Genomic DNA, 26877 nt, shown 5'->3' with positions numbered 1-26877 from the left:
ATTGTGCTTATATGACTGTTTAGAAATATTTTAATGTGTATATGTGACATATATGTTTACCAGTGCTGGCTATGTCTAATCATTATATACTCCATATAAAATGTAATGTCCGCCATAATGCATACATATGCACTTCAGACTCCTGTCACTTACCGGCTATCTGTTTACCGTGTATCAAACAAAGTAACATTCTAATTTCATTATGCGACACTCCTTGCTGATGTATGGATCTAGAGGGGGAGAGGGGGTCCGCCCCCGGAAAATTCAATATTAATAACTTCACACATGCAGTAAAGGGGAAAGAGGGTCCGGATCTCATCCCCCCGGAAAATTTAATTTCATTAATCATATATGATAAATCTCCAAAATATGTCTCGGAATCCTCCCCCCCCCCCCCCCCGAAAAAGTTATGGATCTGCGCAGGTTGTTGAAAATAAATTCTAAAAAGTTCATCGTTTGCCTCAGATGTCATTTTATACAGCTAAAATTGTCTTTAAACGATAGAGAGCTCCACAAGTATAAAAAAGCAAAGGCGAAAGTGCGAAGATGCGAAGGCGAGAGTGCGAAGTTGTGATGGCGAAGGTGCGATAGTAGTATCGCTTCTTCGCCTTCGCAACTTCGCACTTTCGCCTTCGCATCTTCGCGCTTCGCCGTCGCATCTTCGCACTTTCGCTCCTTCGCCGTCGCACCTTCGCACTTTCGCCTTCGCAACTTCGCACTCACGCACCTCGACCTAAAGGCGAAAGTGCGAAGGTCGAAGTGGCCCCATCGGAACAACTTAATTATCTTTGTATGGTCAGGGATGTTTGTTTGGTCACTATGGTAATATGCAACTTCAAAGCTTTATTCGATTTTTTTTTTCAGCCGTAAAATAATGCATAAAGTATAATTCAGCAAACGCGCCAATCGATCCACCAACAGAGCAATGTTGATTTAAATGTCTCCTCCCTCTGATATAAATAAACACAATTCAAGTAGGTTCGGTTCGATTTTTCCGGAATTGGATTATTTATAGGCATATAAAAATCCTCAATTTTTTAAACTGTATCCTCATTTCGTGCATATAAATCAGAAGTATCCAGCAGTGCTTAACTATTAAGAGAAAAAAGCAATTTGTTGATATTTTCTACATAAAAACGGCACTGAAAAAGGCCCCATTCTCTATAGCTTAAGTGCACTTGTTCTTTAAACAGAATATGGATTGCATGGTGCTAAGGGGAAAAAGAAATGAGCAAAACAGTTTAGATTAATTGATGAAGTTTTAATCTGTGGTACAAGTAAGTTTTTCACTGAACGGCTGTAATGACGACATTTTAGGATCTATTGATTCCATATCTCGAGGGGTTGTAAATAATAATATATTATGCCATGTTATGGACTTATGTATAACATGACTGTATACTGAATATAAATAGTTTTTTTATACAGCTATACAATTATACACTCCTATACAAACCTTCGTGACTAATATATTCATACAATGTTTGTAAACTTGTTTGACTTCATTTGTCACTACTGGAGATGGTATGTGTTTTAAATTAATGGAGTTTTTAATAGTACAGTGTAATTGTAAAAAAAAAAGATGAAGAATAAATGGAATTCAGAACTATGTTACTACACACCTTATTTACGTGACTAAAACTTGTTATTCTGCAAAACCCCTTTTTTGTACAATATCATGATTATTACTCATTCAGTATTGAGCGAAAGCGTGTTCTAAATATAGTCGGAGGCGTGTCCAATCTGTGACGTATGCAGGTATTCATGTGAGGTTTACCTGTAAGCTACAAATACAGGTAAAAAGAAGCGTGATCTGACCAAAACAAAACAAACCATCGTTCCAATATGGGTTGTGGATCGGCCATTGGGAGAGTTTTCCTCGTCATTGTGAATACCTTATTTACGGTAAGGGGATCACTTAATATTCTCCATTCTCCAGAAAAACATACTTGATCTAACAGATTTAGCGTATTCATTTTACCAGTTTACCACACCGCTGATCGATTTCTATTCACTTATAAGTGATAACAGGATAAGGCGCCATTTTTAATCTGCACAGAGAAACAACTGCTATCATAACTTTTGAATAAAGGATTTAAAGAAACAACAATGTTAATGATGATATAAACCATAATGAGATTGAGTAAAAATTGATTGGAATTAATGACACACCCGTAAATTTATTTAAAGAGCGCTCCGCTTGATTAAATATTTAGTCTATTGGTATTTCGAAACCTGTTTCTGTCAACAAGGGGATTGTCGAGCAATTTAAAAATCAACGCGCAGATTAACGCCAAACGTGGTTTTTAATTTTTGTCTCCCTAATTATGAATATTTAAAAAATGAAGCAATCTCCTTTTCCCTTGAGCACATTCCTATACACATTGTAAGCCCTTAATTCACGTAAGCTAATAAAACCGATGCAGTTTTACAGCCACGCATTTGTGACATTCCCTCAAGGCAAACGATTTCTATTATCTTACACGAGGTAAAACACGTTACTCATACAGATCTTTGCGACAACCCCCCTTATCAAATGTTTTTTGTTCGGCATCAATCAAATAAACGTGTACCAGCTGATTAAACTCTCTCTCTCTCTCTCTCTCTCTCTCTCTCTCCCCCCCCCCCCCCCGGATGTCGGTTGTATCCATTGTAGATGACCTTTCAGCCGTACCACAGGAACAACTGACAGCGGAGGAATGCCGAGTATTTAGTCCTCAACATCTTAGATATTTCAACTCCACTCTCAAGTCTGCTTTTCAACGAATCTACGTACCCGTTTTTTATCATACTATAATATTTAAATAAATACATAAGGAAAACATTTATTAACACGTAATATAGCATGTTTTTTCTGATATAACCAGGGAAGTACATGTAATTGATTTTATTGAAACATATTTTTATTGTACAAATTTACATTTGGGATTTGGCACAAATTCGGAAACTTGGTGCCTCTCTCTATACAAATATATCATACAATACGATTATTGATATACATAACATAATATTTACACACATACCTGTATTGATCAGTGAAATGTATACACACATACATATACAGATCAATGAAATTTACAAACCAGCTACATGTATATGTAATTTTACTCAGTAATGAATAGTTTTAGTTTCAAAGGTTTACAAATATTCATATAAATTTGTAACTAGAATAAGACTTGGTATATCTCTGATAAATATCTATATTCTATAGTGCTGAATAATGCCACAACTGGCCTGTAACATCACACATGATAGGGTGTACTAATCAACAAAACAGAATATGTCAAGTAAATGCTGTTCATTCAGTGTTTACTATCTCTAGACTCTTTCGGTGGACCACCCTGATAACAAAAGGCAAGCTTTAGTTTGTGTGTTTGGATCACAAACTATCAACGTAAGCCGCCCACCATACAAATACCGAAACGAAAGTTGCTGACGTTTAATGAACTGCCACATGACTACCAAATGTTACAGGAACAGCACAGTTCTTGTTTGGTTAAAAAAAATATCATGCATCCCGAATGTGTACTTACATTTCCAAATAAGCAATTTTAAGGAACTTTTCAATTAACAACTCTATTCGTTGAATGAAGGAAAACAGCGTTTTACGCTTCTTATGCAAAACTTAACCCCACCCTGGTATTCAGTAATATATATTATATCATTTACCGGTATTTTTAATATATTTCTCAATACCCGTCTTAAGACGTCACGCTCACTTGTGGGAGGAGGAATGCGGATTTATTTTTAAGTTGAGACTGAACAATTAAACCTTTTCTCAAGTTACCCAGTTTCTAGTGATGAATTTCCATGTTATCGATCTTTAAAGTTCGCATCTGCTGTTTATTTGCCATGTATATCAATTATACATGACTTCAACATTTTTTGTATGCATAAATCTATCAAGGCAAGATATATCGATCTGGAAATAGGTGTAGATGCTTTAATTAAAATGAAAGCAATGGAAGAATTTGTAAAGTAATTATCCACTAATTGATATGTCACCATGTACCCCGAAAGTTGCGCTATCACAAATTTTATGTTTTTATGGAAAACTGCAGCAAGAACAAAGATGATGCGATCATATTGATTTTAGATAGACGGAAATACCATACGATCATGCCGTAATGGGCCAATAGGATAACTCTCTCTCTCTCTCTCTCTCTCTCTCTCTCTCTCTTTCTCTCTTGCATGATGGACATTGGCAAATGAGATGGCAAACTTTAGCACACACACGCAGGTGTCCACTAACCGCGGTCCCTGTGGCTAGCTGTCACGCCAAGGACGAGGTTACACACCACCACATGTACCAGGTGGTGCAGCAACATAAAATAAACGATAGAGAGCATAATACACCGGCTTGTAGATGCATATTATGTATAAAAACATCGTATTCTATCTGGAAGGTCGTGCCCTGGTTGATACAATTACGCAATAATGACCACGGCACATTTGTTCTACTATACAATTTGTACAACATAGATTGCTGTTGCCTTTGAAATTGGACATTTTCTTGCGCATCACTGAGTGTTGTGGTGTACTGCAGATTTTAATAGGTATGCACCATCATAAACGTATATAGGGCCTACAGTTCTGTGCTTGCCAATTTAATTTTTTATATACAGCATAAATCAAAATGATTTAAATACTCAACTGAAGTTTCTAGAGGAAAAACGTATATTTTCCAGTATCAAAACATGTACACTTCAAGTAGAAAACATTTTTTTATAAATCAATAGAGGGATCTTGACAAAAGAATAAATACAGCTGCCAAAATCAGTGAATAATTTAGCAGAAAACTCGACCGGCCATAACAAAGAGATTCTATTTAAAGGTGGAAGTTGCCAAAATGTCATTCTTCCATTTTCGGTATCTAGTATAATGTTAACACACGAAGAAATTGTATTGATTGAATCAACAACCCATGGACCAAGCAACACTTGAAACACCCATCCCCCTCCCACGACTAGCAAAAATGTATACATTGTATATAACCAAAACAGAGAAATTGTTTAATCTAGATTTTCCTCCGCGAACATGCAGGGTGTGCACAAAATATTTTTGATATGAATCATGCTCTGAAAAAAAATTCTTGCGTTACAGATTTTGGGCTTTGCTCTCCTCGTTATCGGGTGTTTGGTGAAATTCAAGGAGGACCTGGTGACGAAGTATGCCAAGGAACTCTTCAAGGTCATCAAGTTAGACAGCGCCGACTACAACCTGGACGAGCTCCTCAGCTCCTCGGCCATCGTCTTCATCATCGTGGGGGTGGTGATCCTGATTGTGGGGGTCCTGGGATGTTTCGGCGCCTGCTGTGGATGGCGGGTATTCCTTGTCATCGTAAGTGTTTTGTACTTATCTGTTCGAAGAGATAGACAGAAAGACGGACGAATTGGTGTGGATCTACAAAAAGACTGTCTATACTTTCGACGTTACACCATTATGACACATCATAATATGTTGGAGTTAATTTTTATCAAACTATACAGATGGGTGACAATTTATAGATCATAATATACGTTTATGTACAATTAAATTATGATACATAAATAATGTATGCATGATATCATAGTGACTGTCATTCCATTGTTGACCGAGGCTAAGTTGGAGTCAATGATTGAAAGTAAGGGATAACAATTTCCACAACGTTATTTCTCCACCAATCAGATTCAATTAATTTACACGAAAGGATGATGTGAAATTCTGTTTTGCATATTTAACCTTCTATATCTTATTTGGAAATCGACATATATTTTAGTGAACGTTTATAGATCGATCTTTTCATGTATTTTCTTGTATTACGTTTATGGTATAATGATATGTTTTTTACTCTGTACAGTATGCAATCATCGTTTTCTTGGTTCTCATTGCTGAAATTGCGGGAGTTGTGTTGGCAGCATTGATGAAGAAAGATGTAAGTACCCCTGGGTGTCATAGCAGGTATAGATGATTTCTTGTATATATGATTTGGTTTAAAAGGACAAGGGACAATTGTCTTAACTGAGATTTATCACAAATCTCAATTAAGACAATCGTCTGTTTCACTACAAAAGTATTGAAGAACATTGGAATTTTATATAATCTATATCAAATGGATGCTGATAGCAATTTTAACAAGGTCATTAAGTCTTTCGAAGCGATCGTTTCCAAGTTAAATTCTCGCATTTATAAGGAATGACATTTGATAAACTAATAAGATTTTAAAACGTTAATTACATGGATGTTAAACGTGATCAAAATAAGTCATCTTAATAAAGGATGCGAGTTAATATTTGACAAATAATTAAAAGGTTTTCATGAGTAGATAATTGCTAGATCATTATTAAAATCTCTGTAAATCATTCTTTATCCCAAACTAAATAATATTTACGCAGAAACTGTCTTCCTTTGATTGTTGATATAAGTAACTCCACGCGGAAATTTGTAAACAAAAATGTGGGATTTAATTGAAATTGATCCATTTCTTAGTTCCAAAGTAAGGAATATACAAAAAGACCTTTTCCAATTTTTTTTAAGGTGGACTCTGTGGTAAAGAAAGGGATGAAGAAATCCATTGCCGAGTTGTACAAAGGAGATTTGTCACAGGAACCAGTTTCGCTCGCCTGGAATAGCCTCCATATCGAGGTATGATAGCCAAGTAATCTTGTCAGCATCATCAAGAAATACTAGTAAATTAACCAGAGTTTTAGTTCATATGATGATACTTTTCATGCACGTATATTTGGTATAAAATACAGGGTTTTGCACCCCTGATATGAACAGATCTACAGGCACGTGTCTTCATAACACACCCCGTAACAACATCCTTTATTTAACCCTTTATCACACCCTTTATTACACCTTTCTGGAAAACCTTTGCACTTTTGATACGGAATACCTCGGATCTTTGTCTCCTTTTCTATGCATACATGTAGTCGAAACTGTATAGACGACGTCAAAATATGTATTTATATTTTTTATTCGAGCGTCGAAAATACGTGGTTATGAGATAGGAATACTATAATAGTACATAATAGTTGTACAGTGCTTGTTATTTTTTTTCCAGATGAAAATAAAAACTAGCTCTCTAAATTCAAATATGCAATAAAAACAACAATACATGTCAAAATCTGTACCACACCCCATATCAACCCTCGACCAATATCAGTCCTCCGGCCTTCGGCTCTCAGACTGATATTGGAGTCTCGGGTTGATATATGATGTGATACAGATTTTGTCATACATGTATGTTCTTTTCTATTACGTATTCATTATAGCAAATACGCACAATGTCATTATACACAAGTATGAAAAAAGAGAATGTTTCTGTCTTCAGTTCGATTGTTGTGGAGTTGACAACTACATGGACTTTATGAACGCAACACACTGGAATAAAACCTACAATGGCCAAACTCTGAAGACCCCCCTCAGCTGTTGTAAAGGTATCAAGGGAGAATTCCCGGATATTCAGTACCCAACCGACACAACATGTGCCACAGGCTCTGATAGCACTAACAGCAACAGGAATAAGGTTAGAGAGAGAGAGAGAGAGAGAGAGAGAGAGAGAGAGAGAGAGAGAGAACCAGTTGATCAATTAAATACGTTATTTAAACAATAAAATGCTATCTTTAGTGATTTATTCGGGATCTGAAGGAGGCGTCATTGCAGAAAAAATACATAACCCGTTATGTAATTTTTTCCTGCAATGATCGCTACCTTCATAACCCGCATGAATCATCAAAGAAAATATTTTATTGTTTATATTAACATCTTTCTTTTAACTATAAATTATTAAATTGATTATAAAAAGTATGTAAAACTCACTAAATGACTGTTAATGTACATAAGAACGTTAGCTGAAAGAAACAGCCAAATCGTCCCCTGTTAGAATGTGTCTGACATCAACATCATGCTGATTTCGTGCAGATCGTGATTTCTGTTAGGTCGCTGTAGGTTACGACCAATCGATATACAGGACGTATCAATTTCAGTCGCTGTAGATTTTGATCAATCGATAAATGGGGCGTGAAGATTTCAGATGTGCTGTTTCTATAGAGCTATTACACCTATAATAGAGGAAATAATACTTGGTAGATGTAAATATACTATAATGATATACTATAATTGTATATACCTTTTGGGTTTTGTTTTTAAGGGGTGCTATTCTGCCATTGAAGACTTCATCAACAAATATAGCAACATTTTCATAGGAATTGGCGTTGTGGTGGCAATATTTGAGGTACTTATACATGCATTAAAAGATTGTTTTTCAATAATTATGATTTATACTGTGTATAAGAATATTTAGAGATTGCCTTATTAGTGTATGTATTTTAATCAATATTTTTAACTTTTTATTCTTTGCAGATTCTTTGTATTGTTTTCGCCATAATTGTCTGCAGAAATGTTGAGGAGGGTGATAAAATGGTGTAGAAGTCTGTTGGAATTCTAAGTGAAAAGTAGACAGTAGAGTGCCAGTAGAAAAGAACAATTTATCAACTAATGTAATTGCCAGAGATTATGACTATCAAGCTCAGATATGCGAGTGTGCACTCTGAAACGTTCTAGTAAAGCATAGTTACCCAGATTGAATACTATATAATCTGTGTAACTCTGTTTTACTAGTATGATGCATATTGTATAATATCGGAGTGAAACACAATGTACTTCGTGGACCGAAAAACATGGATTTTTTAAACGTTATTGACAGATCTGATTGGTGCAGCTACTGTTTTTCATACCACGATTGTTCATCTGTTCAGAATATATACTGCATTCAATCTGGGGGTAAATACATGTATAGCTCGCTTTAGTTCACATTAATTGTTATGTTAGATTTGTTCTGAATTTGTAATCATACCAGCTATATGTACATGTATTCATTAGCTCACCTTTTTTATGTAACAGAAATTCATATTCATCAAAGATCTGCATATGACGTCAGGTTGTCCCTTTTGTTTTGTAATGGGGAATTGGCCGACAACAGATCTATATTATTCAATCGAGGATACAAATCATTCAAAATAGTCTTGATATTTTTTCATATATATTCAACATTAATTTGAATGCGAATTTTGTTGGTGTTTTTTCCCCATTATAATAGCTTTAATTGTATAAACCAAACTTATTGCAATAAAACATTCCGTATACTGAAATCCAGTTGAATTGATTTCATTCTTTGCTCACCGAGACGAAGTCGGGGGAGCTTATGCTATTGCTTTGGCGATTTTGTGAAAAATGGCTTTGCCACAAACAGCTATATAGAAGCTAACGCTTAAAGGATCGAATAAAAAGGCGTCAATGATAAAACTACAAAAAAGAACCAAAAGAAGACAATAGGGTGTTTGAGGTAAGCTGGGGCTCGTAACATCCTACTTATGACCCTACTTATAATTAATTAAGTCACAATCTTAGCCTGCTTTACTTATGAATTAGGCGGATTCTTAGGACCTACATAAGTTATACTTAAGTTTGTCTTATAACGTAATATAAGGTGGCACGGGACAGTTTTTTTTATCCAATTCATTGTAGCCAGGGGATGCGCGTCTTTGGAACTCTGTAACTAGAAATTCCTCAGTTCCCATTCAGCACAAATACCTTTAATTCACTCTTTATAAGGCCAATCACCAATTTCTGAAGAAAATTACTAGTCAAAACCTGTAAAATTCTCTACATACTGGTTTTTATGAGATTTTGACCCTTTCATATTTTGCTAATTTTTCGATTTTTCAGCTTTTTATACCTCCCCCAGCTAATTCCCTGCAAAGGGTTGACCTTCCATACCGCGTGCATGTTGCACCATCACATGTCAGAAATTTACCGGTGTATAGTTTACAATTTCCCATCCACCTACTTTTCGTGTTATTTTACCTCCCGTCTGTAACTTGCAATTTCACTGTGTAAAGTCAACTCAACAGTCATAGCCGCAGGTTTCGCATTTTACTTCTTATTTTCATGTGCCTAACATATGGGGCCTACATATTGCATATCAATTTCAACAAGAAACACCCCTCTAACTAATGATAATCATTTAAAATCATTTCATGAATTTTAGCAACACTCATAAGCCTTCAAGTACAGCAACTCTCAATTTTACAAAAATATTGAAAGGATACTTTCCCTTGCTACCTAAAGCAAACTTAGCAATGTATTAGCTAAGTCATGCTTAAGTTGAAATATAAAAAAAAAAGTTAAACGTCTTTTTGCTATTTCTTGAGTTTTGCGAGTTTATATATAGAGGATATCTGTATTGTGTGATTTTATATTTGCTTTCTCGAACGAGTTAAAATGGTGTATATATTCGCGAGGCTTGCCGAGCGAATATAACCATTTCAACGAGTTGGATAAAGCAAATATAAAATCACACAATTATAGATGTTCTTTTTATCTTATACAGTTTGATTTATATTATAAAGCTTTTGAGACATTCCGTTATATGGCCCTTTTCTTTAAGGCAATCAATTTTTTTGATCCCTATCCTACTTCTAAAATGAATTTAACTTAATTTATACTCATAGAACTAAAACAAAAAATTGAAACTGGTACAGATATGTCTGTTTCATTCAGTCCAGATTGTTTTGTATTGACATTTATTTTCATAGATGAAAATATAACGTCAATGTCTCTCCATAGACACGGAAGTTCTAAGTATAGCATGGAATTTTCTTGTTCTAAAAATAGATTACATGCCGACTTATAAAAATAGGGTACACTATTTTGAGGCAAAGTTTCTACATTTATGTGCAAAATTCAACCTTTTTCTCAACAAATGGTTGTGGAGAGGACACCAATGAACCCCCTTCAAATTTTCTCAGATTTTTAAATCTTCAAAATAAGTCTGTAGCTGCGCAGTTCGACAGCTGTTTTAAGTTATTAAAATAGCATTGTCCTGTTCTTGTATGCATAATTTGCTTAAAAAACAACTTGTAGAATGTCATATTCAGTGCTATTATATCTTTGGTCAGTTTCGGGCAGAAACAAGCCAGTTCAAGAAATGTTTAAATTCTTATCCTCAAATGTAAAAGATGGCCGCACATCCCCCTTATTGTAAAGTTTCTTTGAAACATACCTTGAAATAAATTTTTAGCTCCAAATAATTTTTCTTAGAGCTTAATCACCTGATTAAATAGAAATACTGATCAGAAGACTTAACTAATCAAGTTTGTTGACATACACAAAGTTGCGAATGCTCGTTAGTTTGAATTGATTCGATCTCGAACGAGGAACAGTTGGTGATGCTTTATAAAACAAACACTAGCCTGATGATTCGAAATAGAAAATATTGCATAAGAACGCATAAGTTCTTGTATATAAACACTAAATCTTGTCAAAATTGTATTTCAATTTTTGGTAGAAGATATAGTTATGTTGAAAGTACTAGCAAATCTTCGAAAATAGGTCACTGAAGCGTTGAAGCGAGGGGCTCTGCCAAAATAGTTCGGATCGGAAGTATTTAATAAAGCATCAGCCGTTTGATAAAGCAAAGGTTTATCACACGGGTAATATACACCACACGAATGAGATAAATACATCTACATGTATAGTAACTTCTTGTAAACATACCATTACGTGTGTACAACTTATTCAGCGGTTCACTTGCATACTGCATGGAAAATGATACAGCAAATTATAACCACTATAGCTATTTATATGTATATCAATTAAACAAAAAACTTTGATAGTTGTGAATAATTATAAAAATATTCTTTCTTTCTGAATAATGTGATAAATACCCTGTATTCATATCCTGAATAACAATAATAAACAACTAAACAACAGTGAGATGGTGACCATCACAAAGAGCCTCGCTTAAATATTAGGAGGAAAAGAATTTTAGAGAATTTTGCTTTGACCATGACCTATAACTTAGAAACTTTCCAGCTGGCACAGAACTTCTAATTCAATCTCATTATCCCTTACATACCGGATCAATCTGAGCAAGATTAAGCAATGGGAAATAATTATAATCTACGGTCTAAAACTGATAAAGAGACCAACTATGACATTCACATTGACTTGGTTCAAGATCACTGCATACCCAAAAAGCTCTGTTTAAGTAAAGTATTAGTCAAATAGGGCTTAGTAGAGAATACATATTGCTCTTTAAAAAGGATTTTTGTGTGATCCAATATGACCTTAGCACTTGACCTAAAAACATTATTCCAGTTCACAACTTATTCTTATATCAAAGGCACCATGTGGGTGACGTATGAGTCAGACTGGAGCAAAGGGAGAAAAGATATGCTCTAACAAGGATTCTTTATATAATTATTCTGCAATAACCTTTAGATCTGATTTCGAAAATTGGTTCAAGTTCACTCACTCCCTTTACTCAAAAGCTCTGTTTATGTGAAGTGTGATCCAAAAAAGGGCTAAGTAGAAAGTATATATGCTATGAAGAAAGAATTTTTGCGTGCATTTGGTCCGATATGACTTTGACCATTGACCTACAAACTTCATTTAAGGTCACTAAACACCCTTTGACTATAGACTCTGTGATGGTGTTTGAGCCAAATTGGACCAAGGGAAGAGAACATATGCTCCAGATAAGGATTTCATATATAATTCTGCTATGACCTCATCCTTTAAGCTAGAAACATGATTCAAGGTCACAGCACACCCTTTATTCAAAAGCAGTCTGTGGGTGAAGTATAATCAGCCGAGGTCAAAGTGGACCAAAAAAATGCATTTTCATTCCTTAGTCTATTCAATTGTCAAAAAGGAGCAAATAACAAAGGATTGGAAATAAAAAGTAAGAAGAAACAAAAAGGAGTTGTTAGGAATTATAAAGAAGCAGAACAACTTTAAAACGAGGCCGAGTACAGAACAAGTAGGCAGCGCTTTCGCGCAGCGTTTCATTTGTATTGGGACGGCATCTTTTTGCGTTGTTGACGCCATGGCGTGATAGTTTCAACTGCAAATATTCAGCGAAATTTGTTGAAAATAGCTCGTTTGATGCGTAAAAATTGATATTATATTGTGGAATAAACATAAATGTCTCTAAGTAAAAGCTATATTTGGGCTCGGTCGACAACGTGAAGAGGGTTCAGCAAGCCTAGCCATCTGTCACGTTTTCTTAAACCGCCTAAATATAGCTTAATTCATATATTTCAAGACAGTAACCATGTATTTTATATTAATGGTCCTTAATATGTGATGTTATATATTTATTTATAACTTAAATATGCCTGAATGTTTTAATAATACTATAAAGATCACCATTTCCGTCTTTGTCAAATAAAAAAAAATAGCCATTATCTGACAAACTGGGAAATTGGGCATACAAAAAACAACTTTGGTAAGACCCCTTGAACAATCCAGGAGGTAAAAGGGTTTTTTTCATTTGACCATTTGATGCCTTTTAGCAATAACTTTAATATGTAGAACAGAAAAAGAAATCACTAGGGCAGAAGTTTTTAAAAAATGTAAAAAATGTGCAAAATTGATACATTTCAAGCAAAATCCCATAGGGTCCTATGTTAAAAATTAACAAACTTTGAGATGACCCCTTAAACAAACGGTGTGGTAAATGTCTTATTTTTTTTTATCCTAAAATAATAATTATATCAGCAGAAATACTTTATTAAAGTAATGCATACCATATGAATACAAATATAAAACTGCTCACAAGAAAAATCTTGATGGAGTAGCAATAGGAATGTTTTCCTCTTCTTCTGCTAAATAGGATCTGGCAGACATTCCAACTGCTATGAGATCATCCGGGAACTGGGCCTCATCAGAACAAAATGGCAATTGTGTCAGATCTCCATTGTTCTCCTTAATGAAAGAGACTTTGATGAATTTGGCCAAGAATTTCCTATGAAGCCTATCCATTTCACTTTTTAAACATCCGACCAGACAGCGATCAGACTGAAATTATAAAATTGTAATTAAATAGAATTTCAAAGATCATTATTTTCTGTCTGTTCCATATCTGAAAAATTAATTATTCGGAGGATTAAATTACCTGAAACAAAGTGTTGAACTCATTGAGTGGAGTGAGGATAAAGTCAAGGAAGAGGAAGTAAAGTTTGACCTCAGGATTGCCTAGAAGCTCTGCCATTTTCTTTACACGTCCTCCAGCTCGCTCTACATCCTTGTGATTGCAAAATACGACTGCAGGGCTGGCCATTGCTAAAGAGTTCTTTTAACACATTTCTCAAGGCTAAGCCATCTGGTTGTGCAATGTTTCAAGATCTGCAAAGAATCAACCTATGTAAAGGCTGCAAACTCTTTAAATTCTTCGACTCTTTTTGCGCTTAATTAAATGAGAGGAAAATATTTTATAGATATAAAGAGAGGAAATAGTTTGAGAAAATAGTTTGATGAACTGACTTTGTTATTATTTATTATCTGTACCAAATGCTACATCTTGTTGAAATGAAAATAAATATCAATGAGCAGGCCATCAACAGCAATTGGAATCTGCTTTACATCACTACCGCAGCATAAATTTGCCAAGTGGCAAATGCAGCCAACATCAAATACATCAGGCTGGACAGCTTTGATTCTGGACAAGACAGAATTATTAGTCCCTTTCATCACATTGCAGTTGTCACTGGTAAAGGCAATTACATTTGTCCAAGGAATGTCAAATTTCCTGCAATGTAGAGTATACTTAATTGAATGCTACAGGGAAAAAATAGAAAATTTAAATTAAAACCATCAACATCAATCATGAACATCAATTATTTTTTTAAGTCATTACCTAAAAGTTCCATCAAGAACTTCAAAGATGGCCTCCCCTGTTCCAACGATGCATACTGGCATGTCAAGAAAACGAGTAATAGCCTCTGTATGTTGTATGTTTTTAAAGTCTTTAAAAAAAAATTCATTCAAAAATCTAGGGCAGAACAAATTGGGAGAGGGCGATCTAAGTTTTTGAACGTGTCCAATCCCTGTTGTAATTTTTGTACAATAAAAATATGTTCAAATCAAATCAAATCAACAAATTAGACCCGGCCTCATTAAATATGAATAAAACGTCAAAATAGCCGATTAACTTTACTAAGGAAGTACGCATTTTAAATAAAATAAACTGATTTGTGTCTAGTTCTTTTATTTAGCAGCCAATAGGGATAATCATCAAAGAACTGAAAGTACTCTAACAAAACATTTTATTTTACTTTATTTTAATTAATACCAAAATAATTAATGCTCAATAAGTTGTATGATAATTGACGACCTCTGAGGCAGTAAAGCTCGCCTGAATAGGAGTTATAAATGCGTCTTTGTTGAATAGAAAACAATTTAATATGGACAGCTGTCTATACGGGTAATAAGTTATGAAAATACATGTAATGTTATCCTAAGTGTAGTCTTATAAATACAAAGTGAAAACTAAATGCATCGTATAAAGTGATATGCAAACGTATTTTGATATATAAGCATTGCTAAATTAAAGTAAATTAAAAATAAACAACAATAATCGCTGTATATTCTATCCAAAACACACAATAATAAACGTTGTCAATTGAAAGCGAACGTTTGGGAAAAATCTTTTAATAAAAATACAATACTGCTATACATTTAATTAGCCCCCACCACCATAAAATCCAAACAAACAAAAAACAATCTAACATACACAACACAAGACACATACAATAAAAATCCCTAACCATCTAGTGTGGCAAGATACTTTGTTTTTATCGAAGTTGAACATTTGTGTGTTTAAAAAAGTATCCTCAGGTCTTTTCACTTCTCAAAAACATCCTCAATCGAAAATTAAAAAGACATCGTATTACAACGAAAACGAGACTATAAGACACCTCACATTTTGATTTTATTCTCATAAAAAAATTAGCACTTGTCGCATTCAAAAACGGCAAAAATCCTCAAGTGAAGTTCGGATTATTTTGTCTCAGCCATGTTTTGACGTAAACCTTCGATAATACAATAAAGACAATGAAAATGGTCAATTTAGCTCACCCGGACTTTGTCAGATTTTTGCATTTCACAATGTCATCGGGGTGAAAGGTGGGCAATTCTCTCTTTTTTTTTATCTTTGAAGTGTGCATTAAACGGATATCAGGGCAGTGTAGGGGACCTATAGGGCTATTATTTTCCGGTCTCAAATTTAGGCTGTAGGGGTACCACCAGGTGGTATTCATAACAAGTGTAACAAAGCGCATATGAACCCCTAAAAGGGTCGGTTTAGCTCACCCGAACTTTTTCAAATTTTAGTATTTCACAATGTTACAGGTGTGAAAGTTGGGCCAAGTTCTTGTGATCAAACTCAAATGAGATATAAAGCTCTGGAATGAGCCTGAACCACTGAGAGCCACTTGGTGTTACCCCAACATCCCAAATTTCAGAACGGGAAATAATAGCCCATAGATCCCCTACACTATCCTGGTATTCTTTTGATGCACACTTCAAAGATAAGGAAGACAATGGACCACTTTTTACCACCATATCATTGTTAAATGCTAAAAATGCCAATGTTCGGGTGATATAAAGATTTTTTTTTAAATTTTCGAAGGTTCACGTCAAAACATGGCTGACACAAAATAATCTTAAATTCATGTTTGGATTTATTTCGTTTTGGCAAGCGATTGAGGCTAATTTTATAATGAGAATAAAATCATAATATAAGATGTCTGGTCGTCCTAATTGTATAATAATACATGGATTTTTATTATAATCAGACTCAGGGTCAATTTTTAAGCATAAGTATAGATAGCTGCAGAACTGTAGCTCTCCGGGGAAAAAATATTGACAGACCGGAGAGCTACAGTGCCACCCAGTTAAAAAATTGTATATTTATTGCGCTGAAAAACGTGCGCTAGTTTTCCACTAATTTACCTTATTTATACGCAAAATCTGTGAAAACAATTAGTACCATTAAATTCTTCATGCAATTTACTACTGATATCGTCTCTTCACTTGCCTTGGATAGTCTTTTAAACACCATCACCAGTCCCGTAAATTCATATGGTGCACTTTGTTTACATGTAAAAATGGCGACTCTCGATCTCGATGTAAATTCAACATACTTGATTTTCCGAGGTCAGTAGCGTGTTTCGGAGAAAGTCTGAGGCAAATAAAGAGGCGTTATCAGTAGTAAACTGCATGAAGAATTTAAATATACAAATTTTTCAATGGGTGGCCCTGTAGCTCTTCGGTCTGTCAATATTTTTTTTCCGGAGAGCTACAGTTCTGCAGCTAATGTATAGATACATTGAATTCGTTAAACACAAACACATTTATAATTATATCAAGACGAGCTTTACTGCCTTCGAAGTTGTCAATGCTCAGAGAAAATATTCATGCATGAATCTTCTTGATATTAATTAAAATATTCCGATAATAAAGTAAATTATAATATTTTGTTCGAGTACTCTCAGTACTTTGATGAATTTCCTTATTGGCTGCTAGCTTCTATCGGCTTAGAGGCTGTTGTTAGTGACTGCTAGCTTCAGCCTGGTTGACTTGTCATATGGTGAATCTGTCAATTTAAAAGAGTTCTTTTTTCACATCTGAACGGCAATGAAGGACAGGGAGGAAAGTGTCTTAAAGTTAATATTTTTGTTCGTTATAAATTGGTGACATATTTATTAAAATATTGATAACAATCGATAAAATAACAACATTTAAAACATGCAAGATTTTAATGTACGACTTGACAATAATAACTTCCGGTTCACTTAAACTGTGAAACTGAAGTGAAAGTAAACATTTCATGATCAAATCAACATCGTATTTGTAATAATTTTTTTGGATTTAGACCTTGTAAAGGTAAGAAACAACGTTTTGCGGGTAGAGTGGACTTAACCGTTACGGCCGCCGTATTGAAGTTGACATTTTGATTGTAGATCTGCGCTTGAGATAGAGCGGCCTTAAGGTACTTCACTACACCGAGTCTTATACTTTTTAAGACACTACGTCACAAGATGGCGATTTAAATGTTTTGTTAAACTGTTTGTATCAATCGATTCAGATTTATATTGTCATAGCTCAGTGGTTAAAGTATCAGGCTTGTGAACCGCAGGTCATGAGTTTGAATCCACCTGGGGCTTATGTTTACCGAATGGAATTTTTGAAAACATCATTTTTTATCTAAAATTGCACATTTTTCGCCTATTTGACATACGTACTTCTTATCCATCATGCATTCTATCATAATCAATTAATTTCCTGCTGATTTGAGAAACTATTTCACGGTGTAGTGAGGTACCTTAACATTGAACGAATCAACAATCTGAATTTTGATTGCCGATGAGGCGAGAATGTGAAGGCTAGCCAATATTTAAGCCTGAATTTTTGTAAGAATTTATGCAGGGGGATGGGGGTAACAGCCCGTAGAATAATAGAAATAACAATTAATTTTGAAAGCCATGCGGCGTTTGGGCTCTATCATGTTTATAAAGCGGGACTTTCCTTGAGAAATTCTTCCATTTAAAAACAGTGTGGTCACTTCCTATCCGATATTCCATGGAGATGAATTCGTTTGGAATATCGTAAACCCAATAGTGAGTTTTAAAATTTATTCCAGAAGTAGGTGGCTCCCTGAAAACGACGATTCTTCTTTACAATTCTAACACTTTTGATGCATCTTCTGTTCGTACATCGCCACACAACATGTCTTTTCCGTAAGATTTATCCTTTACTATAGTCTGTCCAAAGAAATTCAAGCAGCACATTTGACGATTTTTAATAAAAGTATACATACATGTGAAAGAAGTGCAATTGAAATTGATGAAAGGGAAAATTATTGACACAGTTTCATTTTTCACTCGAAAAAATCACAGGAGCGAAAGCATATTTCTTACGGAGATTAATAATGGGGAATGTTCTTTTCTCCATTCGAAAGTCACTCGGAATACTTCGCGCAATTTTTCAAAATCCCCGTAGACATCATATTTGTTAGCCGTGTATTGAAACCTGATTAGCTAGAGGGCGTTTCAACTGAGAAATTTAGAAAAAATTTCATACTTTTGAATGAACATCGTTTGAACCCTAAGGTATAAATAGATTTCGAGTAATTACGCGAAATGTGAATCGAGGATATGTTGGGACAGATTGTAAATGTAGCGGTTCCTCGCAACAATGGTCACATAAGCCGTTAAAATTCCAACAAACCTATTGCTTGTAGCCAATCAATCAGAAAGCGCCTATTTTTACAAATTTGATAGATGTAATCGTATACAAATGGCATGCTACTGTCAAAATCAGCTGTGCTTAAAACTTGCGCAGACGTCACTTATCTGTTATCCGGTCAGATATAAATACAGTGTCACTTATCTAGCTACGTCATGTCTTTGGAATGCACTCTAGAAAGTGACAGTAGTATTTATTTACGTTATCTTGCGGGTTCCAGTTCATATACTTCTTTCATGAAACGATGTCTATTAATTTTTATTAATTGAAAAAAAATGCATTTTAAATCGTCACGCATATGCGTCACTCTAATATATATAGGAAGAGCACGGGCTGTTTCCATGTATTTTGTAAGTACCGGTTAAGTTCAGTTGTCCTAGGAAAACAACACTGGGATATTTGTAAACGGTCAGTTTTTGTAACGCAATTCGGGGAAACGTTAACATTTCTTTGAATTTAGTTTTTTTTATTTTTATTTTTTCCCCTTATATTGTTATAGTCAAAGGCAAACAATGACAGAAAAAGAGGAGAAGACAAAAAACGAGGATATCAAGCTAACAAACGATCGCGCTTTTCCAGAAACCGATGTTATTTTGGTCGTGGAAGATCAGAAGATCCATGTTAACAAAGCGGTCCTATCTCAGCATTCACCTGTATTTGATACCATGTTTAATAGTCATTTCACGGAAAGAACTGCAAAAGAGATACCATTAGTAGAAAAAAAAGCAGATGACGTTGTCGAATTTTTAAGATGTTTCTATCCTAACATGAAACATCCCTTAACAGGTACTTGAACATTCTTTATATTTATTTGAACAAGGAAGAAAGGAAAGTTAAAGCTGCTTGGTCCGATTTTATATCAAATAAGGTGTTGCAGTTCCTATGCTAATTTTCCCTAAAGGAGTTGCAGATAAATTAGAAAAATCAAAGTTACAGGGTTCGATGTAAATCTTTTTTTCCATGCAACGTTGTAAATAGCGCAGTGTAGAATTTTATTTCGAAAGTTTGTATTAACTTATTTAAGACCATGAAATAAATTTAAAAATGGTTACACAGACAAATGTGGCAGAATTCCCGTTATATAAAAGGGTAATCCTCGTCATTGTGAAAAAATGCCTCCTTGAAACAAAATTAATTTAATCTTAACGTTTAGAATAAGACAATTTCTTGAAAACTGCCATTTCCGATTTTTGTTTCAAGGAGGCATATTTTTAATAAATCTGACTTTTGGAAAAAAATCATTAATACCTTTGAAATCTATAAACGATGTATAAAATTTCCCCCTATTATTTCATGCCTAGATTAGTCGAGTGGTAACGCAGATAGAATAGACTAAAACTGTGTCTTATATTTTTGACTGGGTTCGAATCCCGAAAAAGTTCGAATTTTTTTTTAAAAATTTTAATTCTTTTAATCGCATTGAAAGGTAATGTTTTGACATAATTTAAGAATGTCTGAATAAAGTTATTTAAACTCTTGTAATGTAATAGTTTGCATGCCTGCTTATTTTTTTCAACATTACTGTGTGAAGTCTCCGTTATAAACTTGATAAACATTTTCTTCTGAACAAGAGATTTTAAAACAATGTACTTAGTATGCATCAATGTAGACAGTTGATTTTTCACCCTTTTTATGAAATAAACGGGTAAGCTGATTTAAAAGATACATGTACAGGTTGTTAAAAGAAAACACAATCATTTTAGAAAGTTTGAATCGGTGACGAAGCGGCAGGTTACTAAAAATATGTACGGAAAATTTCGTACTTTTTTACTCGACTTAGCGTTTATTTAGATACTATACAAAGATTGGATGATTATAATTACAACTCTGATGATTTTGAAGAGCCAGAATAAGATTTATTCATGTATCTCAAGAATGATATTTTAAACACGCTGGACAGTAGATATCAAATTGAGATATGTTAACATTCGAATACAGAAAACGTATATGGTTAACTTTCTAACTGTATTTGGTGGCTGTCGTGTTCGATAGAAATGCTGTTTATTTTGCCTCCGTACGGAACATACCCGCTATGTAATTATAGTCGTCTACGTAATGTTTCTATATTTAGATGTGGCTCTCAAGCGATACGGATATTTAAAGGTCCTTTCCACGTTAGGGAATACTCCCACTGTTTTACAACACCTTCTTTTTGATACGCTTTTAAACGATGGTTATGCTAAGTATGTGTATAATAATAGACATTGCAGTAACTTTCCCTGTCAATTAAGCCAAATTTCAATGAAAAATATTATGTACAAAATTTGTTAACAAAACAAACGACAAAAAAAGGAATGGCGTTATTTCGCCTCATGTTAGAATTAGCCCCAGACTTAGAGACCGGTATGGTTGTGTTACGACTTCGACATCGCTATAGATAAAGGTAATAATGTTCAGGTAAATTAAAAAAAAATTCATTTCGTTCGCTAATATTTCTGAAATTTGCTTTGTTTACAATCGATGCATAACATGCGGGTTTAATAAACCCAATGATCCGGGGAATGAAACCAAACGGTTGCCTTTTCTAAACATTCCCACGATGCATTTAAGTTTGTTTTTTCGTTTGCCCAAAAAGAAATTATTTTATTTACTTTAAATATTTCTAACTTTGGAAGGAGACCGATTCTGCTGGTGTAAATAGGAGAATGTCCATAACTTTCTTAGATAATTGATTTGTATGGGAAATTATTTGGTACTGTAAACACCAAAAAGTCGGACCAAGCAGCTTTATTAAAACAATAACCACAAAATTGATTTAAATAAACAAGTGTTTGCTTTGTAGACAAGAGGCCAATAGGCCTTAACGGTCACCTGAGTAGCATATAACCCATAAACAAACCTGTCGAGGAGTCTCATATATTCATTTAATTGGGTTTCATTCTGGAGTAGAAAAATTATAAATTTGTAATGACGACCACTTCCCTGCCTGAAATCTTTCATAAAGAGCTATGAAACCTATAACTTTGACGAAAAACATAAAGATCTGGTCTACTAAATCATGAATTCAGTTTTCCTTTAAGGTATGTGGGAGTAAAGATGATAATTTTTAAACATTATATGCAATAACACCTTTACATCAATTTTGGCCCTGCCCTAGAGTCAAAACCCATACTCCAGGGGACATGAAATTTAAAAATTTTGAAGAGGAATTCCTAGTAAACATAATTATGACGTCAGTTTTTCATACAGATGTGTGAGAATAGAGAAGAAGGTTTAAAACATTATATGCATTAACACTATATTGCCCCCCCCCCATGTCCTGAACCCCTGACCCAGGGGCCATGAATTTCACAATTTTGGTAGAGGAGTTAGTGAACATCATAACCATGTATTCAGTTTTTTGCCCACATGTATAGGAGTAAAGAAATTGTTTTTTAAAGATTTAATACATTTTTACCATATGGCCATATTGACCCCACCCTAGAGCCAGAACCCCTGACCCAGGGGTAATGAATTTCACAATTGTGGTAGAGGGCTTCATGGACATCATAATCATGCTTTTAGTTTTTAACAAATATTTGTGGGAGTAGAGGGGAAGATTTCCTAAGAATTAATACATTTTTACTATATGGCTATATTGGCCACACCCTAGAGCCAGAACCCCTGCCCCAGGGGTCATGAATTTCACAATTTTGGTAGAGGGCTTCATGGACATCATAACCATGCAACCAGTTTTTTCCTCACATGTGTGGAAGTAGAGAAGAAGATTTTAGAAAATTTGGCTTTTTTTTTTGCATATTTGGCCCCCCTTGTGGTGCCCCAGGGGTTGTAGAGCCACGAATTTTCACAATTTAGAATCCTCTTACCATAGAGATGCCTCACACCAATTAATTGGTAACAATTAGCCTTGTAGTTTTAAAAAAGAAGTTAAAAATGTAAAATTGTTAACGCACGACGGTCGAAAACGGATAGCAATAGGTCACTCAGGTGACCTTAAAACACTAACATTAGAACTTTTAGAGAAATATATAAACAGTATAAATAAACTTGAATTCTAAGAGACTTGCCTAAGAAATAGTTATGATCATATCAATAAGAAACTTAAAACAAAAAATGACACTGGACGAGAATAATTAAAATAAGCGTTTCACATTTTAAAAGTTCTATTTTTTTCAGCGGAAAATGTACTGAAGGTATTGCCTTTAGCACACGAGTACCAGACTTCTCTGGTAACAGACTGTGAAGACTTCATGATCAAATTGTGCGCACCAAACAAACGGCTGACCGTCAATATACTGCTTGACTACATCTTAGCAGGGGAGAAGTACGGCTTAACGAGGTTTTTAGAGGCTGCTGTGGAATTTTGTGCCAACATTGATTTTGACCTTCTTAACGGAAAATCATTTGATTATTATTCTGATTCTTCTGATGAAGAAATGGAGGACAAAGATATATCTTCAAAATTTTCAATGATTGGACTAAAAACTCAATATTCTATATCAAAGAAGAGACTACAACGTATGGAAATGTGTAAAAGAAAATCATGTAAAGTGAAAGATTATACTATCGCACTATCATGAAATCAATCCTGACACTATTTTTAAAAGAAAAGAAAAAAAGCTTTAATGTAAAATTTAATGAAGAAAAATAAGATGTGCTATATGTGCTGGACGGCACTGTCGTGTTACTGACGTAAAAAATGGTTGGACAGAAAAGCTTAACAAATTAGTATAGTAAGTCCACAACCGCGTGCAAAATTAGTGCCAAGATAAAAAGAAATTAAAATATTAGGAGCTCGAGGACACTGAATTTGTAGACTTCCTTTAGTAAAATCATAACTTTAAAGATAAAAATAAAATGACTAAAAATAATGTCAGTTTCTTTTGTCTTTATTTTTACATCTTGTTCCAGTGTATATTAGGTATATTAAAGCTGACATGAATTCATAAAAGCATTTGGTCGCCATATTAGTTTCGATCGCTCCTCTACAGCCACTGGGGTATATATACCGGTTGAGAAAGTTACGGTCGGTTGCTTTCCGATCGAGGCATTCACGTTGCACGGACTTTTAAATGCATGAACTACACATTGTAGTAAAATGTTGTAATTAAGATTAAAGAAAACAACAATCAATGAAATACAAAATATATTTATTCTTTGAAAAGATGTCCAAGGTACCCGTATTATTTTGCACAGACAGTGCTGCCTTACTTCGCATGCACATCGAACACGTGTGTCGTTCATACAGAGTGCATAACGTCTGCAACTTCTTGAAAACCCCGGCGACACTATATCCAACACAGTAGCTAAATGATAGTAAATCCAAGAAAGTAACAACCTACAAAAACTCCCCGTTTATAAAATCCATGCGATAATTGACATTGCTCGATCGGCGCCAGTGTGTGGTTTGCGCATGTGCGATGTTATAACATACACAGGAAAGCGGTATACACAATTATCGAGGAATTTTTGAAGTGTCGGCGCCTTGATTTCAGTCTGTCTTGTTTCGTCGTTTATTGGATATATCTTGCCAGTGAAGTGGTTGTCATATTATTTTTGTTCAAAACGCGTTTTTACAAGTCTTTTCGTCCAAGGTAACGTGTTCGGGTGTATGAAATTCCTGAATGCGGTAAAGCATGACGAGGGCTTTCGGCCTTATATAGGGGGTGTGTAGCGATGAGCAGAACAATAGAAATCGACAACTAATTTGGCCATGATGGCGGTAGTCGGATATAAAAGGAAAATAATGCGTATTTATGAATTCATGTCAGCTTTAAGTATTTAAGGAGCCTAAGTATACATTTATAGCATGATGTTTCAAGGTGAGTCGACTCTAATGAAATTAACATATCATTTGGAGAGATTTTTTCTGATCCCGATTTAGTTATTATTTTCTTGATTATATACACAAAAATATATATTTCAAAGTCTGTAAACAAGAAAATTCGAAATATTGCAGAGTTATTATGTCATAAAAACCTTAGAAATAATATTGAAAAATGTGTTGCAATCAAAAACTTTCTTATAATAAACATTGTGGTATATGGTCCGAATGGAAAAACATTTTTGTTTACTTAGCCAATGACTTTAAGAAATGTTATTATAAGAACTTTCAACATTTCCTTGAACTACGTTACAAAAATAAACCGTTTGCAAATACATGTATTCCAGTGTTGAAATCTTTATTTTGAGTTCAACTCTACCCATAAAAAGAAAAAAAGATCGTCATTATAAATATATTTTTGAAACTAATTTATTTTATCTTAACTAATTTACAATTTTTACATAATACAAAAGAATACATAATCATAAATGATATTTAGACAATTTAACTTAGGTGAGCTTTAATTTTACAATGGTTTGATTTTCCTTTGATACTCATATATCGACGGGTGACTTTGCGCCTCCAAAATAATAGTTCTAAGTAAGTTTACAAGGCTTTTATTCAGGTGTGAATTGACAAATAGATTTCCAAATTTTCCATATGTAACCGAGCAGTCAAGGAAAAACGAAGTTGGTGTTCCGTGTATCTGATGACTTTATTTGAATGATGACTATAGAGGCGTTGACCTACAAAATAATACATCATATGAGAAAACTGACAAAATTAAGTTACCACAAATACATTATTTGATTATACGTTTCATAAAAAATCAATTACAGTGCGTACGGTTAAGAAAGCTAACCTTTGAACTTAACAGTCACATTCCATGTATTATTACTTTAATTACAAAAATACACTTTAATATTGACGATGCAATTAAAATAAAACCACAGACTAAACATTTACACTGATAAGTAAGATATAAGTTAATATGAAAACTTATTTATACACATAGCTTCAATATAATTGGTTATAATTATGAACCAATGAATTTACAGATAGGAAGAACTCAATTCACTTGCGCAGTAAAACTTTGACTGATATAAATTTCAGATTCTATTGAACAAAACGAAAAAAAGAAAGAAAATAAAAACGAATAAATACACATAGATATAATACTCTACTATCACACATAGACTTTAATTAAAAGGTACAAAAAGGGGTCTGAAATAATAAATGAAATGATAAATACACAGATAACATTAATTTACTCATACATTGTACGTACATTTTACTGCATATTACTTTACTCAATACATTTTCCTGTATTTACACTTACATTTGAACATTTGCTGTTCATAACTTTAGTAATTCACTACATATACTTTATTTTTAACAATTGATGACTCGTACATGTACTGTCTATACTTCACTTTCATATACTTGTGTACTACATAAATACATTTATACTACGGCAACTACTACACGCCCTACTGTATAAATACATACAACTCATGTTTACATTGCAACAATACACATACTTTTACTTTATACTTTATAGTTTTCATATGAGCAAATACTCATTATCACACTTTACTTCCAAATGCTTCTAAATTACTCACGGAAAATATAAAACAAGTTTATCTGGGCATTTTGGAAATAATTAAAATAAAACGGCTTTGAATCTGTCTCAATAAAATAAAAAAAAACTTACACAGAATAGTTGGACTCTGGTCAGTAATACTTATTTTTTATACTTTCATGTTAAATACTGAAATCTGATTGCTTAAGACGCAGTTCATAATCTGTTCTATTACCCTCAGCATTAGCAACGCACTTAGCAACGGGTAACATTACGAATTGTTACATGCGCGAGAATCATGCGCGTACGGTTTGCCTTAGAATTCACGTTATTCCTATCTAAAAGCAGTGTTGTTTTCTTTAAAATTAAGACATTCAGTATAACAAAATAAATAGGGCCTGTTTGGAAGGATAACAGTTGAAATTGACACCCCTCGAAAACCATTGTCAACCTC

At 34.1% G+C, this 26877-nt stretch overlaps 1 protein-coding gene and 1 long non-coding RNA gene across 2 annotated transcripts; both read left to right on the top strand.

The window, feature by feature from the left end:
• Positions 1–1744: 1744 nt before the first annotated feature.
• LOC105324947 (CD151 antigen) lies at positions 1745–9134 on the top strand. Its single transcript, XM_011424227.4, has 7 exons — positions 1745–1905; positions 5104–5340; positions 5840–5914; positions 6517–6624; positions 7316–7510; positions 8135–8218; positions 8347–9134. Exons 1-7 carry the CDS (start codon positions 1846–1848, stop codon positions 8410–8412), a joined length of 825 nt encoding a protein of 274 aa, XP_011422529.3. The 5' UTR covers positions 1745–1845; the 3' UTR covers positions 8413–9134.
• Positions 9135–17599: 8465 nt separating this feature from the next.
• Positions 17600–25187, top strand: LOC117688985 (uncharacterized). Its single transcript, XR_010715082.1, has 3 exons — positions 17600–17715; positions 19577–19863; positions 23194–25187. It is a non-coding gene; the product is annotated as an uncharacterized lncRNA (long non-coding RNA).
• Positions 25188–26877: the final 1690 nt, after the last annotated feature.

This window comes from Magallana gigas, chromosome 6, assembly GCF_963853765.1.
Source record: "Magallana gigas chromosome 6, xbMagGiga1.1, whole genome shotgun sequence".
NCBI classification, from domain to species: Eukaryota; Metazoa; Mollusca; class Bivalvia; order Ostreida; family Ostreidae; genus Magallana; species Magallana gigas.
Note: the sequence above shows the minus strand (reverse complement) of the source record. Positions and strands in the feature narration are given on the sequence as shown.

Coding starts and splice junctions, on each gene's coding strand:
- LOC105324947 (XM_011424227.4), top strand. CDS start 1,846: ATGGGTTGTGGATCGGCCATTGGGAGAGTTTTCCTCGTCATTGTGAAT. Junction 5,341..5,839: donor GGCGGGTATTCCTTGTCATC/GTAAGTGTTTTG, acceptor TACTCTGTACAG/TATGCAATCATCGTTTTCTT. Junction 8,219..8,346: donor TTGTGGTGGCAATATTTGAG/GTACTTATACAT, acceptor TATTCTTTGCAG/ATTCTTTGTATTGTTTTCGC.